This window comes from Cynara cardunculus (genome assembly GCF_001531365.2).
Source record: "Cynara cardunculus var. scolymus isolate 2C chromosome LG 7, CcrdV1, whole genome shotgun sequence".
Classification (NCBI taxonomy): Eukaryota; Viridiplantae; Streptophyta; class Magnoliopsida; order Asterales; family Asteraceae; genus Cynara; species Cynara cardunculus.
The window spans coordinates 6,812,168-6,827,960 of NC_037534.1; the positions used below are offsets into that span (position 1 = coordinate 6,812,168).

Below are 15,793 nucleotides of genomic sequence, written 5' to 3' on the forward strand. Positions count from 1 at the left end.
AATAATTTATTTTTGGTTTAATAATATAACATTTTATAAATATAATAATTAAGTATTCTGTTAGAATTCCATGATTATCCTAATTATATTTTAGATTTTTTATATTTAAAATGAGATCTTTATCATGTATTTGATTATGTTTATCTGCAGTTAGTTACATCACATGAATTCAGATATGAAACTTTAATAAGTTGTATTTATGCACAATCTACTTGCAATCTTGAGTTTTAAGTAATATGCATTAATAAACAATACTTTAAACATAAAAAAGTAGTTTTTAAGAGTTTTTGTCAAATGTTTTATAATATAGTATAAATTATGTGTTTTTAAGAAAACAATAATGATTTTATTTTTGAATAAAATATATATTTGAAGATATCATAAAATTTTGAAAAAATATATATCAATGTTAATATCAAATCAAYYATTTAAAAGTTCTCATTTTTTATGTAATTTTTTTAATTTATTTTTTTATTATAATTTAATTTAAGTTTAATAATGAAATAATTTATTTTTGGTTTAATAATATAACATTTTATAAAGATAATAATTAAGTATTCCGTTAGAACTCAATCATTATYCTAATTATATTTCAAATTTTTTATATTTAAAATAAGATATTTATCATGTATTTGATTATGTTTATCTGCAGTTAATTACACGAATTCAGATATAAAGTTTTAATAAGTTGTACTTACGCACAATCTACTTGTAATCTTGAGTTTTAAGTAACATGCATTAATAAACAATACTTTATACATAAAATGTGGGTTTTAAGAGTTTTTGTTAAATACTTTATAATATAATATAGATATAGATATGAGAGATTCTATTTTTTTTAGTAACCTGGATATCCAACCCGTTATGCGAGCCGACTAATCCCAGGACGACCACCTGCTTTGCAGATAGCCCGGAGTCACCGCATTTGAACCTCCGTGGTCACATAGGAATTTTTATTCATCATTGGATTTGAATCTGGGACCTTCTAGTAATCTTAACCTTTGAAGCCATGATCAAACCAATCAGGCACCACCATCATGATTAAGATTCTATTTCATTTTCTACCAATCAAACATGTGGTCAAATTTCATTCCAGTTATTTTCAAATTAAATTCTTCTGATGGATTTTAATTTTACCAAATTTCTTCTTGAACCAAATGCTGTTGTGGTCCGCACTTGTATATTTCAAAGAAATTACACAAAACCTTTTATGTTGCATGCTTGAATGGGAAAAAAATAAATATTCAATTTAAATTAATAAAAAGTTTGGGCTCAATATGAACTATGAAGATAGTCTCCGTCCCTGCACAAATATGCTATGTCCGCCATTACAATAGCCCAATGCATTGTTCAAAGGAGGAGGTTAACCGCCATGGACAATCGGACCAGGTAGTTATGGAGGTAAATGCGAAACAATGTCGTTTTGGCGAATAAACCGACTAAGGTATTTTCACTGGAGGCCAGAATTTGAAGGAAGAGCACAAACATGGTGCATACTGCATACGATTCGATCGAACTGCTCAATGATTGTCCTAAGAAGATCAATGCCGTCGTACACTACGGCTCCACCCTTCTTGTTGCTTGCTGCGACGGATCTCTACGAATCTACGCTTCAGAATCCGGCAACCGAGATCCGTCCTCTGATCGCCTCTCTCAAACCCTGGAACTTAAGAAGGAGCTGTACGTGCTTGAACGAACCATCAATGGATTTTCCAAGAAGCAATTGTTGGCAATGGAGGTGTTGGCATCAAAAGAGCTTCTGCTTTCTCTATCTGAGTCGATTGCGTTTCATAGGATACCCAATTTTGACGCACCAGCGGTGATTTCGAAGGCGAAAGGAGCCAATGTCTATTCGTGGGATGATCGCAGAGGGTTCTTGTGCTTTGCTAGGCAAAAGAAAGTCTGCATTTTCAGACATGATGGTATATTTCTCTGAAAATTTTGTTTACATTTTAATTGAGAATACATGGAAATGTGACTGTCTGATTGACATATGAGAAATATTTCATTTATAGCTCTGCAGAAGATCAGAGAGTTGCAATTTATCCTTTTTTTTATCAGAGTGTGGAGAAATAAGTCATCAACTAAATATCGATGGTAAAGCTGATATCCATAAGGTGTCAGATGTGAACGCAAATGCAAATGTTATGCTGGAATATGGTTTTACCTCAAAAGTTGTTTTCTTCTGCAGGAGTACGGGGATTTGTGGAGGTGAAAGAATTTGGTGTTCCAGATACAGTCAAGTCAATGTCTTGGTGTGGGGAAAATATATGTCTGGGAATTAAAAGAGAATACGCCATATTGAATGCCACAAATGGTGCACTGTCGGAGATCTTCCCATCGGGGAGGACTGCTCCACCATTAGTGGTGTCTCTTCCATCTGGAGAACTTCTTTTGGGGAAGGTAAAATATACTCTCATTGTATGGGGAAGGGGGAGGGGGAAGACTGGAAACTGGAACCAACATTGTCAACTTTCTGTAGTTGTTACATAACCCAACTATTAATTTTATTGGGAAATTAACAAAAGTAGCCATTTTCGCCGACCAAATTTACCTCTTAAGCCATTTCTCTCCCACTTTTTCAATAAAATCACCACCTCGACAAGTAAACCATTCCTCAACTTGCGGAGGGGGTATTTTTAACAAAAGTGGTTAGTCTTTGAGTTTTTCAAGACCTATGAGTGTACTGACTTTTCTTGAAAAATGGGAAATAATCATAATGACGGCACTTGAGGAACCATAATTGCGACACTTGAGCCAAAATGGGAAGGAACCTCTGCAATTTTGATGCCCCTCCGCAAGTGGCACTAGCTGAGTTTGGTAAGAAGAGTGGCGCTACTTGAGGTTTTTTAGAAAAATGCCGCTCCGCAAGTTGAGGATGTGTTACTTGCAGAGGAGGTAATTTTGTTGAAGTACCCGGAGAGGAATGGCTAAGAGATGAATTGGTCCGGCCAAAATGGCTAATTCTGTTGATTTCCTTAATTTTTGGTTTTGTTGTTTTTGCTTAGGATTAGTGTAGTTGATGATCTTTACTGTGCTTTTCTGTTCATATTGATGTCATATTGCTTTTGTATTTTTCAGATAGAGAGGTATGCCTTGTCAATTGTATGTAACTGCTAAAATGAGGTGTTTGGGTAAAGTGAAGATTAGGGTCTTACATACTTCAGATTTCTTTATATGATTAAGTTTGTAGTTAATTATCTTACTTGTGGCCTTCAGAACAAGGACCTAAGTGAAGTGTACCATTCTGCAGCAATATATGTGTATCATGTGTTGGTGAGTTCTTAATCATGTCTTAGTCTAAAAAATGATGATTTGAGATCTGTCAATGAGGTACCCATTAGGTGGCTCACATAATAGTTTAAGAGAGCACCACATAGGGCATTATGAGGTTTGTGAATTGAGTTGTCAGTCTTAATTCAGCAGCTCCAAGAAAATTATTTCGTTGTGTCTGATTTTATTTGTCTTTCCATTTCGAAGTACATTACTCACTGAATTCTAATCTCCACAAATAGGTAACGTTGGTCAACTTTCAGTCATTGGTTCATCATTAGAAATGAAATTTATCTGGAACCAATAACTTTCAGCTACCGTGTTTCTCAACTTCCAATGAAGGACAAGGGCTCTTCATTCTGTTTGGGTACTTAGTTTAGGTATAAGAAGGGTTTAGTCTGGGAGAAGCTGTTGTAAGATCATGGTCATGTCTTAGTGAAGCAAATGATGATGTGACACTCTTCAATTATAGGCATCAATGAGAGATCTGGCTGAACAGTCCTGGGAGCACCTCCTATGGCATTTTGAGCCTTTATGAATTTTGGTGTCAATCCTAATGGAGCAGCTCCAAGTAAGTAATTGCATCGTCTGTGATTTTTCATCTATCTTTTCTTGTCCACCTCTTCATCATTGAAAATCTACATAAAATAGGCTAAAGCTATTCACAATTAGAAACAAAATGCCAGCTGGAAGCCTGGAACCAATAACTTTCAGAACTACATGCTTCTCAACTCGAAAGAAGATAGCCTGTCAGTCTGTTTAGTGTACTTTGCTAGTTTGCAATGTATAACAAAGATATGAGTGGAGTCAAATTGTAGAAGTATTAGTTCAAGACTAGATGACAATGAACTTCTGTGAAGTGGGTGGATAGAAACTTCTGATATCTGCCCATAGAGTTCAAATTGATCACTGGCTGTGTGGCTCATGAACTCGATAGTCCTCATTCTTTCCTTTTCTTCTCCATAATTGTTTTCGTTTTTTCTCAAGATTTATGAGTAATGATGCATGCAAATACTGAGTTTGGATCTAAGAGCATAGGGGAAAGATGGGGTGTAAAGAGGGAGTAATTTCCCTCATCTCAGTTATCTTATTCTTCATGTTCGATAGTATTTTAGACGTTGGGCCTCCAACTCCAGAGCCACCTGCCTGATCTCTATCAACACCATTTTTTGTCAGGATAATATTGGCGTGCTTGTGGACCAAAATGGCAAACTCCTTCCAGAAGGCAGAATTTGTTGGTCTGAGGCCCCTGCAGCAGTTGTCATTCGGCAGCCGTACGCTATCGCGCTTTTACCGAAACACATCGAGGTGTCTTAACAATCTACTCCACCAAAATTAATGCTATTTTCTTATTTATATTAAACAATTGAGATATTATTACTTATACACTGTGCTCCACTCGAGTAACAGATCCGATCTCTGCGAGTCCCTTACCCGTTGATACAAACTATTGTTCTACGCAATGTACGCAGTATTCAACAAGGAAGTAATGCCATAATCGTTGCCCTAGAAAAATCTATATATGGATTGTTTCCTGTTCCTCTCGGTGCACAGGTTTGTCTTTTGCTATGCAAAATAGTTGTATACTTGTATATTATGTAAAGGTGTATGCTTGAATTTTACATATGCCATTTACTTGAAGATCTGGAGCAGGCATGGGAATGGGGCGGGGACCTCAATCCCCGTCCCCGACTACTTATCTCTTTCCCCGTCCCCGTCTCCATCCCCGCCGGGGAATATAATCACATCCCCATCCCCAACGGGGAAACGGGGATTTTTTTTTTCCGTTTATATAAGTTATTTTAAATTAAATATGAGAGAGACCATACATGTTTAAATCTAAAACATTTTTAATAAACCTAAAACCAAAATGAATTTAATTTAATACAAAAAAAACCACAACATCATATAAGAACTAATAACCTAAAACCAAAAAAGTTCAATTAAATCCAAAAAAACTTAAAGTCACGTGTACCAAAAGATATTGAGTAATATAAAATCATATCGAGTAATATACAAAACTTATCGAGTAATTGTATTTTGACTTGACATCCAAAATATTCCATATTAACATAAAAAAAAAACAATTTAGATTATAAACCTAGTTTGGAAATAAGAAATTATGAACTACCGCTTTAGTTGAAATAAATAATATATATATATATATATATATATATATATAACGTGTACGGGACGGGGCGGGACGGGACGGGGAGTACCATATGTCCCCATCCCCGGTTTTAGACAAACGGGGATCCCCCTCCCCGTGGGGACCAGGGCGGGTGGACCAGGTTCCCGACAGGTCAGGGCCTATTCCCATGCCTAATCTGGAGAAGTGTGTGCAAGCATGATGAAATTAGCATTCATCTTTTTTTCATTTTTAAATCTTCCCGGTTGACATCTGCAAACTAGATACAAATTACCCCACACACTCTTTCAGTTCTTTATATGTGTGTCTATTAGCTATGAGTTGTTCTCGTGGATTTCACATAGGTGTCATTTTACAAACTGAATTTATTTACGGAAAGACGAATGTATTTTTACTGAAGCAATCTAACTTCAAGCCTGTATGACTAATTATTTACTGAAATTTTAACCACTTTTACCACCGTGTCATACTTTTTAAGCCTCAGACTCAATCAAGATAAAGGCAGATGTATTTCAGTCTCACGATCTAATGAATTATAAAAGACTACTAAAGTTTCATGTGTCTGTCTTCTGGTACAATATATTCTCAGGTTTGGGTGCATGATGACTGCTAACTCTATGATACCTATATCTTCATCCCAAACTTAACTAATATCCCTATGGAAAAAATTATGCTCATTGTACTTCCCTCAAGGAGCAACTAAAATATGGAGTTAATAAAGCCTAAATTTTTAAACCTCCCCTATGGTCACAAAATGCAAACCTTTCTTTATAGGGCTTGGTTGCTTCCGTAGAATCAAGATGTTGTATGTTCAATGCAGATTGTACATCTGACAGCATCTGGAAACTTCGAAGAAGCCTTGGTATTATGTAAGTTGCTTCCACCAGAAGATTCAAGCCTACGAGCCTCCAAGGAGCAGTCAATTCATATTAGGTAATTATAACCTGGATACTTTTGATTATGGGTAATCATGACAAACTAAAAGTATCTAAAAATTTGATGCTCATGTTTTGCTTTATTCACATTCTTGAATGTTAATATGCCATTATATAAAGATATTTCCTTATATTTTGTGAGATTATGGTTTTTTTCCTAATCCTGATAGAAGGTATTGATCAAATTCTGACATTCAGATTTGTCAATGAAGAGATCCAAGTTTTTTGGTTTTTGTTTGATACCATTCCTACTTCAACTTGTATTTGTAGCGTCCTCAATTTTTTTTTTCATATTTAGTAGAAATTCAATCTAAGGATGCAAGTGTCGCGTTGCCTTAAGTTATGGATCAAAATAGTTGCTTGGTTTATGAGTAGTTACTTCTGATACACATTTCAGAACCACGAAACTGAGGTATAGCTTGTAGTAACAGTGGTATCACATTGGGTGCAGGAACTAGAGTCGCATTGATTTTTATATGGTGTACATGTTCAGTGATTTCTCTGAAATCCTTTTCAATTTGATGTTTGGTTCAAAGATTTACAAAAATCTGGGGCAAAATTGTTAATATTTGCTAAAGAGAAGACTTGATTTTCTGGAGATTCCAACGTGTCACATAGCCACATTTCCGTTGTTAAATTCTTAAAATGGCATTAACAATTTAAGGGGTACACTTCGATTTTTGAGGTCAAATTGATCACTTTTCAAATTAGAAGTTATATGGATTTAACATAACAAATTTTCAATTGTGTTAGAAGTTACGTGTTCATGAACTTCCCTCAGAAAGTTAATGGTTTATACAGATTTGGAATTTGAAAGTTATATTGTTTGACCTCTGATAACACCTTTCTATAAGGTATTTTCTTTCAAGAAAACAAACTTATGAAATTTATCATAATGATGATCAACCTGAAAGAAAGGTTCATTTGCAACAGAGAGAGGAGAATAATGTAATAATCACAGAATATGCAAAGATAAGAGAATATTTTGTTGTCCAATTGTACAGATATGCACACTATCTCTTCGAGAATGGAAGCTATGAGGAGGCCATGGAGCACTTTGTGGCTTCTCAAGTAGAAATAACTCATGTGCTATCTCTATATCCATCTATTGTTCTTCCTAAGTCGTTTCCGGCTGCTGAACCAGAAAAAAGTGTTGATATAGATAGGGAGCCATATTTATCAAGAGCCTCGTCCTGTGCATCCGAGGATATGGACTCTTCTCCAACTGGTCTGCTACTGGAATCTGATGGAAGTTCAGCTGTCGACTCCAAGAAAATGAGCCACAATACTTTAATGGCTCTGATCAAGTTCTTGCAGCAGAAAAGATCCAACATAGTTGGAAAGGCAGCTGCCGAGAGCACAGAGGAGGTTGTTTCAGATGCTGTCGGACATACCTTTGTTTCTCAAGAAAGCAGCCGATCGAAGAAGTCAAGCAAGGTAACAAATATCTTCCCTGTCGGACATACCTTTGTTTCAGATACAGTCACATTGATTTTTCTTACATGCACACACATGACACATGCATGTGATAAGTTCTATGCCATGATATAGAGATCCATATTATTTGTATCCTAATCAATGCTTTAGCATTTCAGATATTTAAGGCAGTCTTACCAAACAGTATAAAGAGGTAGATTGCAGTATGTTCTAATTTGTAGTTTCTTTTGGTTCTTCAGGGACGACTTAACATCCCTATTGACTCGGGTGCTAGAGACATGGCAGCAATATTGGACACTTCACTTCTGCAGGCTTTACTTCTGACCGGCCAGACTGCTGGTGCTTTAGATTTACTGAAAGGTTTCAACTATTGTGATGTGAAAATATGTGAGGAGATCTTGCAGAAAGGAAATCACGATGCTTGTTTGTTAGAGCTTTACAAATGCAACTCAATGCACCGTGAAGCTCTCATACTTCTTCATCAATTAGTGGAGAATGCCAAATCGGATGAACCAAAAATCGTACTCCCCCAGAAGTTCAAGCCTGAGATGATAATTGATTATCTCAAAGTAAGTTACTTTAGATATAATAAGATTATTTTCCCTCGTTTCAGTTTGAATGCTTAGAAGTTTCTAACGTTTTGCTTTCCTTAATATCCCAGAGTATTTAACTTTTACGATTGTATCCCTTTTCAAATTTTCAATTATGGCTGCTGCAAACCTTTGGACTTGGAGACAAGTGTAGAATTGACCAGCATTGGAATACTTGAATTTCTTTTATGACCCACAAAATGGAATTTGATGTTTGGAAGTTCAATTTTCTTGATTATGGTGTAATTTTTGTAATCGTTTTATGTTTATCATGATAAATCTCGAAGTTTCATGATCATCTTTCTTTGTTAAGTAATATGTTTTTGATTTCTCTGGAGCTTGTTTAGATGTGGTGATAAGCAAAGTGATAACCAGATTGGATCTAGAAGAATGTGTATCTGAGACATATAAGTTCTCATGTGCAGCCTCTCTGCGGGAGTGACCCTATGCTTGTACTGGAATACTCAACGCTTGTTCTTGAGAGTTGTCCAACACAAACTATTGACCTCTTTCTATCGGGAAATATTCCTGCAGACTTGGTTAATTCTTACCTAAAACAGCACGCTCCAAGCTTGCAGGCCTCATATTTGGAGTTGATGCTCTCAATGAATGAAAATGGGATCTCCCAGAATCTGCAGAACGAAATGGTAACATTCTTATGCTTTTTTACTAGGTATTTGAATGGTGTAACAAAAAATTATAAAGACTTTTTACTTTTGTGCTGATATGTTATAACTTTATGAAAGAAAGTTATAAAACTTTTCTGCTTATATGTTAAAAAAACAAAGTTAAGAAAAGAAGTGCTGTAGGAAAGTGTTTATATTATACCTGAGAAATAATGTGAAATGCTTTTATAATATTTGTCCAACCACAATGATTTTTTTATGTTTGTAGCAAATATGGTATCTAGACCAAGAAAGATCTTTCAACTTGTAAATAACTCCACATTCATAGTAATCTTTTTTTCACCACAAATTCAGTAGAACTCTGTTTCTTTTTCCTTTTTGTATTTTGAACTTAGAGAATACAGATACAAAATTTGAAGAACTATTGAAAACATAAAGGGGGGATCTGCACAGGATGCCAGCGTATAAAAACGAAAAATGAACAGAACATAGAGGTTTTTCCCTAGTTTTCTGGTTAATTCCTTAGACCCCCATCTACAGGACCACTCTTTTTACTTGTTCTTAGTGCATGAAGTAGTAATTTTCTGTTTCAGGTGCAAATTTATCTTTCAGAAGTGCTTGATTGGTATGCTGATCTCACTGCTCAAAAGAAGTGGGATGAAAAAACTTACACCCCAACTAGGAAAAAACTCATATCTGCATTAGAGGGTATTTCCGAATATAATCCAGACATTATGTTGAAGCGAATCCCAGCTGATGCTTTGTATGAAGAGCGAGCAATCTTGTTGGGGAAAATGAACCAGCATGAACTTGCATTATCCATATACGTTCATAAGGTATAGAACCGGTTTATTGAGTCTGTGAACATGATGATTCAAAGGCTAGGGACACATTTTATTTTAGCATAAGTTTCTTGAATCAGCAAAATCCTTTTCATGGGAGTTTGTTTTCTTCATATTGCAGCTTCATCTTCCTGAACGGGCACTATCCTATTGTGATCGGGTGTACAACACAGGACTTCATCAACAGTATGGAAAAGCTCAGGGCAATATATATCTAATTTTACTGCAAATCTATTTGAATCCTCGGAAAACAACCAAAACATTTGAAAAGAAAATTACTAATTTAGCATCTTCATCGAGTAGTAGCAATTCCAAGTCTGGTTGGTCAACACTTAAAACTAAAGGAAGAGGCTTGGGTAAGAAAGTCGCACAAATTGAGGGTGCAGAGGGTACCAGAATCAACACAAGTATTCCTGATAGCGGGAAAAGTGATTTTGAAACGGATGATCCTGTTGAGGAAGGAAGTTCCACGATCATGCTTGATGAGGTCCTCGATGTACTGATCCAGAGGTGGGACCGGGTCCATGGAGCAAAAGCCTTGAGACTCTTGCCTAGAGAGATCAAGCTACAGGTATCACCTTCCCTTGCTCTTCTACCTTCATTTTCAAATTTCAGAAGTTCGCTTCCATGTTTGGCAACCATAAGCTAGCTTATAAGCTAATTTTTTTGAGCTTATTGAAAAACCCCTGTTTGGTTAGCCATAAGCTAGCTTTTCGAAATAGCGTTACAACAAGCTCCAAGAGCTTTTTTCCACTTTGTTCCTATTATGCCACTTATATTTTTCCAATTACTCTTTCATCATGTTCTTTAAGTCATTTTACATTGTCGTCTACCTTATTAACTAGTTTTACCAAACATGACTAGTCTATTGGCTAACAAGTAGTGGTCAACAACCAGCTTTTAAGTTAGTTTGCCAAAAATAGCTAGTCATATGTTGGTGACAACCACTTGATTACATACACACACATATATATATATATATGTATCTTGTCAAAAGTTGCAACTTTTGTGGGACGAATGAAGTGGTTAGCTTAAGTAGATTAAAGGCTATCATGTATCAGTAACTGTTGGGAATAAATTTGGAGTCAACACAACTTTTAGACTTCATCAGGTCACCGGGTTGTCTTTGGGTCATTCTGCTGTATATGATGATGACTTTGTTACATATACTCGTCCTCTGCCTAATGTTTTTCGGCTTTTGAGGGTTTCTATTTCTTGTTTGAATATTCAGAACTTGCTCCCATTTCTTGGACCTCTTCTCAGAAAAACCAGTGAAGCATGTCGAAACTTTTCAGTGATCAAGAGCCTGAGACAATGTGAGAGCCTCCAGGTATGTTTACTTTTCCCATGCTCTAAAACCTTCAAGTTTTTTTAAATGAACCCTGTATATAGTGTGAAAATTAGGTTGTGTTTATTTTGGTAATAATTTTTATCATTTTGTGGGGCTCCATTTATATGGTGTGAGGAAAAAATGAGAATAAACCAAACCAAATGAGCGCAGTATATCCAACCCGGAGGTGGGGTCGGTGTTAAGATGTACGTAGACCTGACATCTACCTTTAAGAGTGGATCCCCAACTTGTGGAAAATGTGTGAAAAAGAAAGGCATGTATGCTAAATTTTGAAAAGCCGAATCATAGGTAAACAGTATCAGTAGAAGCAAACCACAGCTGATTGGTTTGAGCTTGGCTTCAAAGGTCAAAAGTACCAGGAGGTCCTAAGTTCAAATCCAAGGAGGAATAAAAATCCCCTTGTGGCCAAGGAGGTTCAAATGCAATGACTCCGGACTATCTGCAAAGCAGGTGGTCGCCCTGGGATTAATCGGCTCGCATAGCGGGTTGGATATCCAGGTTAATCAAAAAAAATATCAGTAAAAGCAAATACAAGAAAAACATAACAAAGGTCCGGAAACTACATGGTTCTAGTAATCAAACCCTAGCCCTTGCTCTCTACCTCTTCAGCTCCCTTCCTCCCATCTTGCTCTCCACCCCTAGTCGGCTATTTAGTCTTGCGTCTTCAAGAACTCGTGTCTAAGATCATGTCTTTGGAATTGCCTAAAACCGTCATGTCGAGCCTTGGAAATGCCTAAAAAGTAGAATGTGATACTGAAATACATTTCTAATATTACTATGAACCAACCATACTACCATGCCCTGAAAATATTGACTTCTAGCTAAAACAAGAACAAAATAAACTGAAAAATCAGAACATCACCAAGCAAAATCCTAACAACTACCCAAAACCACCAATTTACCCATGGTGTCATATGACTAAAACTATGTACCACTGTCGTGCAAGTCCTCAGGGTGTGTTTGGTACATTGGACAAGACAAAATAGAACAGGGATCACTGTTCCACATTTGATTTGACTTTTATATGGAACAGACAGGAAAAAATTACATAAATTAATCAAAATATATAAACAAATCATTAGGGATAAATTGGTCATTTTATCTGTTATATCCAGTCTAGTTCTATCATACCAAATGATGAATAGTTGTTTTGTCATTTTTTGTCTCATACCAAACGCACCCTTAGGGTGCGCGGACAGGACAGGACAGGACAGCTGTTCAGCGTTTGGTAAGACATAATAGGATAGGACAGGACAGGTTAAAATGACCAATTTACCCCCAGTAACCTGTTTAGTGTTTTTTTCTCTAAATAATCAATATAATAAATGCTTACAAATACTATTTAAAAATATCAAAAAATTTCCAAAATCAATTGTAATTAAAAACTCACATTAATAAATCAAAAGATTTAAACATCATATTCACAAACAAAAATTGAAATGTTTCCCAACAGACAAACACAAAAGATCAAATGTTTACAATTGTGTACCAAAAGACTTCAACACAAAAKATCAAATGTTTACAATTGTGTACCAAAAGACCTAAACACAAAAGATCAAATGTTTAGCAACCAACATCACATGTCTAACTTTTTTAAGATAGTAGCCACAAATTTTGGCTTCAAAGTAGCGTTCATGCTATTCCATAGGCGTAGTTGAATCGGGTTATCGGCAAAGTACATGCTAATAGAAATTAACAAGAAATTAACAAGAAATTAATCATCATCAAAACCCACAGAAATTAACAAGAACCCTAGAATCAAGAACGAAAGGAGATGTCGTTCACTACTCACAGATCGATTGCGTACCTGGGTATGGAGAGAAGAGACGCGATGGAGGCGATGGAGGCCGTCGATTGAAACTCGCCGGCCGTCGATTGAAACTTGCCGTCGACAGGAGGAATCGATGGAGACGATGGAGCGATGAAAAAGGGTTGGTCGTTCTTCAATATTGCAGCCGGGTGGGAAAAGGGTAAAGAGGGAAATAGGGTTGTGTTCCACTTAGTTCCAGGGGGGTAGGATGGAACACGCGTGTTCAAGGTTTATCCAAGTTAGTTCCACTTAGTTCCACATTGGGCCGCACCAAACACAAGACAAATGTGTTCTGGCCTGTCCTGTCCCACCCTGTCCAGCGTACCAAACGCACCCTTAAAGAACAACTGGGACCCTATCCACCCTATCTCTACAAAGGCAAACCAGGTGTCACACCGTTAGACTAGAATGTAAATAACAAAACAGTGGTTAGGATTACCGATGATGGTCTAACTTAGGAGTTCTTCACTACTGAACAACTGTTGCTGCCAAAATTTAGTGTTCTTTACAATACACAATTCTAATGTGGTCCAAATCTCAACTGGCAAATAAACACAGGGTCTTGCGACTCTAGGTCGCTGGTCCGAGTCTCCTCAGGACCACTAGGGATTTTCCTGGCCGTTATCTTCGAGGTTTGGGATTATTTAAGGTGCATGCAAGCCAACAACGATTACAAAAAATGTACACATGGGCCATGGTCAACAGATCGTTATTGTAGCTAGGGTCGATTAAAACAACCGAAAACCAAATAAATGAAAAAATCGAACCGGACAGATAACAATAAGCGTTTCGGTTATCACATTCAGAGTGGCGAAAACCATAATATAGAAATGGAAACACAAAAATGTTACAATAAGGTTCTTTAAATCTTATGAATTGAATCAACTTTCCTTGTGTTTTATTGTTTTGAAGCATATTCAAGTATGAGAAATTAAATTCGAATATTATTGTGTGTGAGAAATTTATTATCAATTGTTGTGAGATTAAAGCTTTAAAGCTTTTGTATAAAAACTAGGGGTGTGCGTCAATAGGAACTGGGATGGACCGAAACTGAAATCTGAATCGGTTCACAACCATTTTGATTATGATCGGGTTCAACAGAACCGTGAACCAGATATATAATTGGGTTTGTTATAATTTAAAAAATATAAATATAAAATAACATCTTTAAGTTAAAAAATGGTTTAAAAAAATTAAAACCGAACCAAATATTTTCAGTTCTTGGTTTTATTGTTACAAGATATCATATGTATATTTTGTGGTTAGTTCTATTGACAACAAAATTTTCGGAGATCCTCCTTAGAGGTTATCGATTCGAGTCTATAGTGTTATTAGGATTTTTCTGACTGTTCTCCATTCCCTTATGATTAGTCGAGGAGCTGCATAAGCTGGCACGGATACCATGGTTAACAAAAAAATTGAGATTTTTAGTTGGTGTGAAAGAGTCATATAGATGTGAAACTCACAAGTTCATGGTCATTAGCAAATGTTACAAGATATTGATTTTGAATATTTCTATCTTGTTTTTTTTATTAACCTGGATATCCAACCCGCTATGCGAGCCGACTAATCATAGGGCGACCACCTGTTTTGCAGATAGCCCTAAGTCACCGCATTTGAACCTCCGTGGCCACAAGGGGATTTTTATTTCTCCTTGGATTTGAACCTGGGACCTCCTGGTACTTTTGACCTTTGGAGTCAAGCTCAAACCAATCAGACACCACCCTTGTGGTTTTCTATGTTGCTTTTCAAGCAACTAATTATTGAAAATGTCGTGTAGATTACGAAACAATTCATAAAATATATATAAGAAAACATATAATTACCGAAAATGTTATTTAAATCGAGATTTTAATCAACTTCATAATAGAAATCTTAAAGTAGATCAAGATTTTAATGGTCTAGAATTGGATTAAATACTTTTTTCTAGTAACCGCTATAATTTTGCTGAATTGTTGTTTGATTATGCATTTTAAACAAGTGTTGGATCATGATGCATACACAGGTTAAGAACGAGCTGTATATCCAAAGAAAAGCAGAACTGAAGATCACATCCGATAGCGTATGCTCGCTTTGCAATAAAAAGATCGGAACCAGCGTTTTTGCAGTGTATCCGAACGGAAACACCATCGTCCACTTTGTTTGCTTCCGAGACGTCCAGAATTCAAAAGCCACCAGAAAAGGATCGTTCCTAAGGAGACGATAAACACATTAAGTTCACTTTCGATATGAGATCTGTTGTTCTCTTTCTTCCCTAAATAAGAGCCTCAACAATGGTGGATTTTTTTATTGAAACTTTCTCCAAAAATGAGACCCACAAGCAAAAAAGAACAGATTATAAGACAATCTCCAATAGAAACATTAAAATTTACACAAACCAACCACAAAGGTGGTGTCTGATTGTTTTGAGCTTGATTCCAAAGGTCAAAAGTATCCGGAGGTCTCGGGTTCAAATCCAATGAAAATAAAAATTCCCTTGTGGCCACGAAGGTTCAAATGCAGTAACTCTTGGCTATTTGCAAAACATGTGGTCGTCTTGAGATCAGTCGGCCCACATAGCAGGTTGGATATTCAGGTTAATTAAAAAAAAAGAATTACACACTTAAACGGGGAAAATAAATCTTACACCAAATTTGGTATATTACTATTCATTTACATCAAGGAAAAAAAATTACTATTTGGTGATACCCATTATAGTAAATTTATCGTTTGCATTAATTTCATACCAATTTGTTGGATTTTATAAAATTTAGGGGTCGTTTAGCAGACCCTAACTCGGG

At 36.2% G+C, this 15,793-nt stretch overlaps 1 protein-coding gene across 1 annotated transcript; it reads left to right on the forward strand.

Moving 5' to 3' along the window:
- The first annotated feature begins 1,486 nt into the window (after window positions 1–1,486).
- On the forward strand, window positions 1,487–15,352 carry LOC112515111 (vam6/Vps39-like protein). Its single transcript, XM_025121774.1, has 12 exons — window positions 1,487–1,922; window positions 2,192–2,403; window positions 4,450–4,581; window positions 4,684–4,827; window positions 6,243–6,355; window positions 7,362–7,794; window positions 8,034–8,363; window positions 8,810–9,031; window positions 9,604–9,846; window positions 9,974–10,423; window positions 11,084–11,182; window positions 15,019–15,352. Exons 1-12 carry the CDS (start codon window positions 1,487–1,489, stop codon window positions 15,217–15,219), a joined length of 3,015 nt encoding a protein of 1,004 aa, XP_024977542.1. The 3' UTR covers window positions 15,220–15,352.
- The last annotated feature ends 441 nt before the right edge of the window (window positions 15,353–15,793 follow it).

Excerpts from the sequence above, each read along its gene's own strand:
- LOC112515111 (XM_025121774.1), top strand. The coding sequence starts at position 1,487 with ATGGTGCATACTGCATACGATTCGATCGAACTGCTCAATGATTGTCCT. Across the intron at positions 6,356-7,361 it reads GAGCAGTCAATTCATATTAG|ATATGCACACTATCTCTTCG; the intron begins GTAATTATAACC and ends CCAATTGTACAG. Across the intron at positions 11,183-15,018 it reads GACAATGTGAGAGCCTCCAG|GTTAAGAACGAGCTGTATAT; the intron begins GTATGTTTACTT and ends ATGCATACACAG.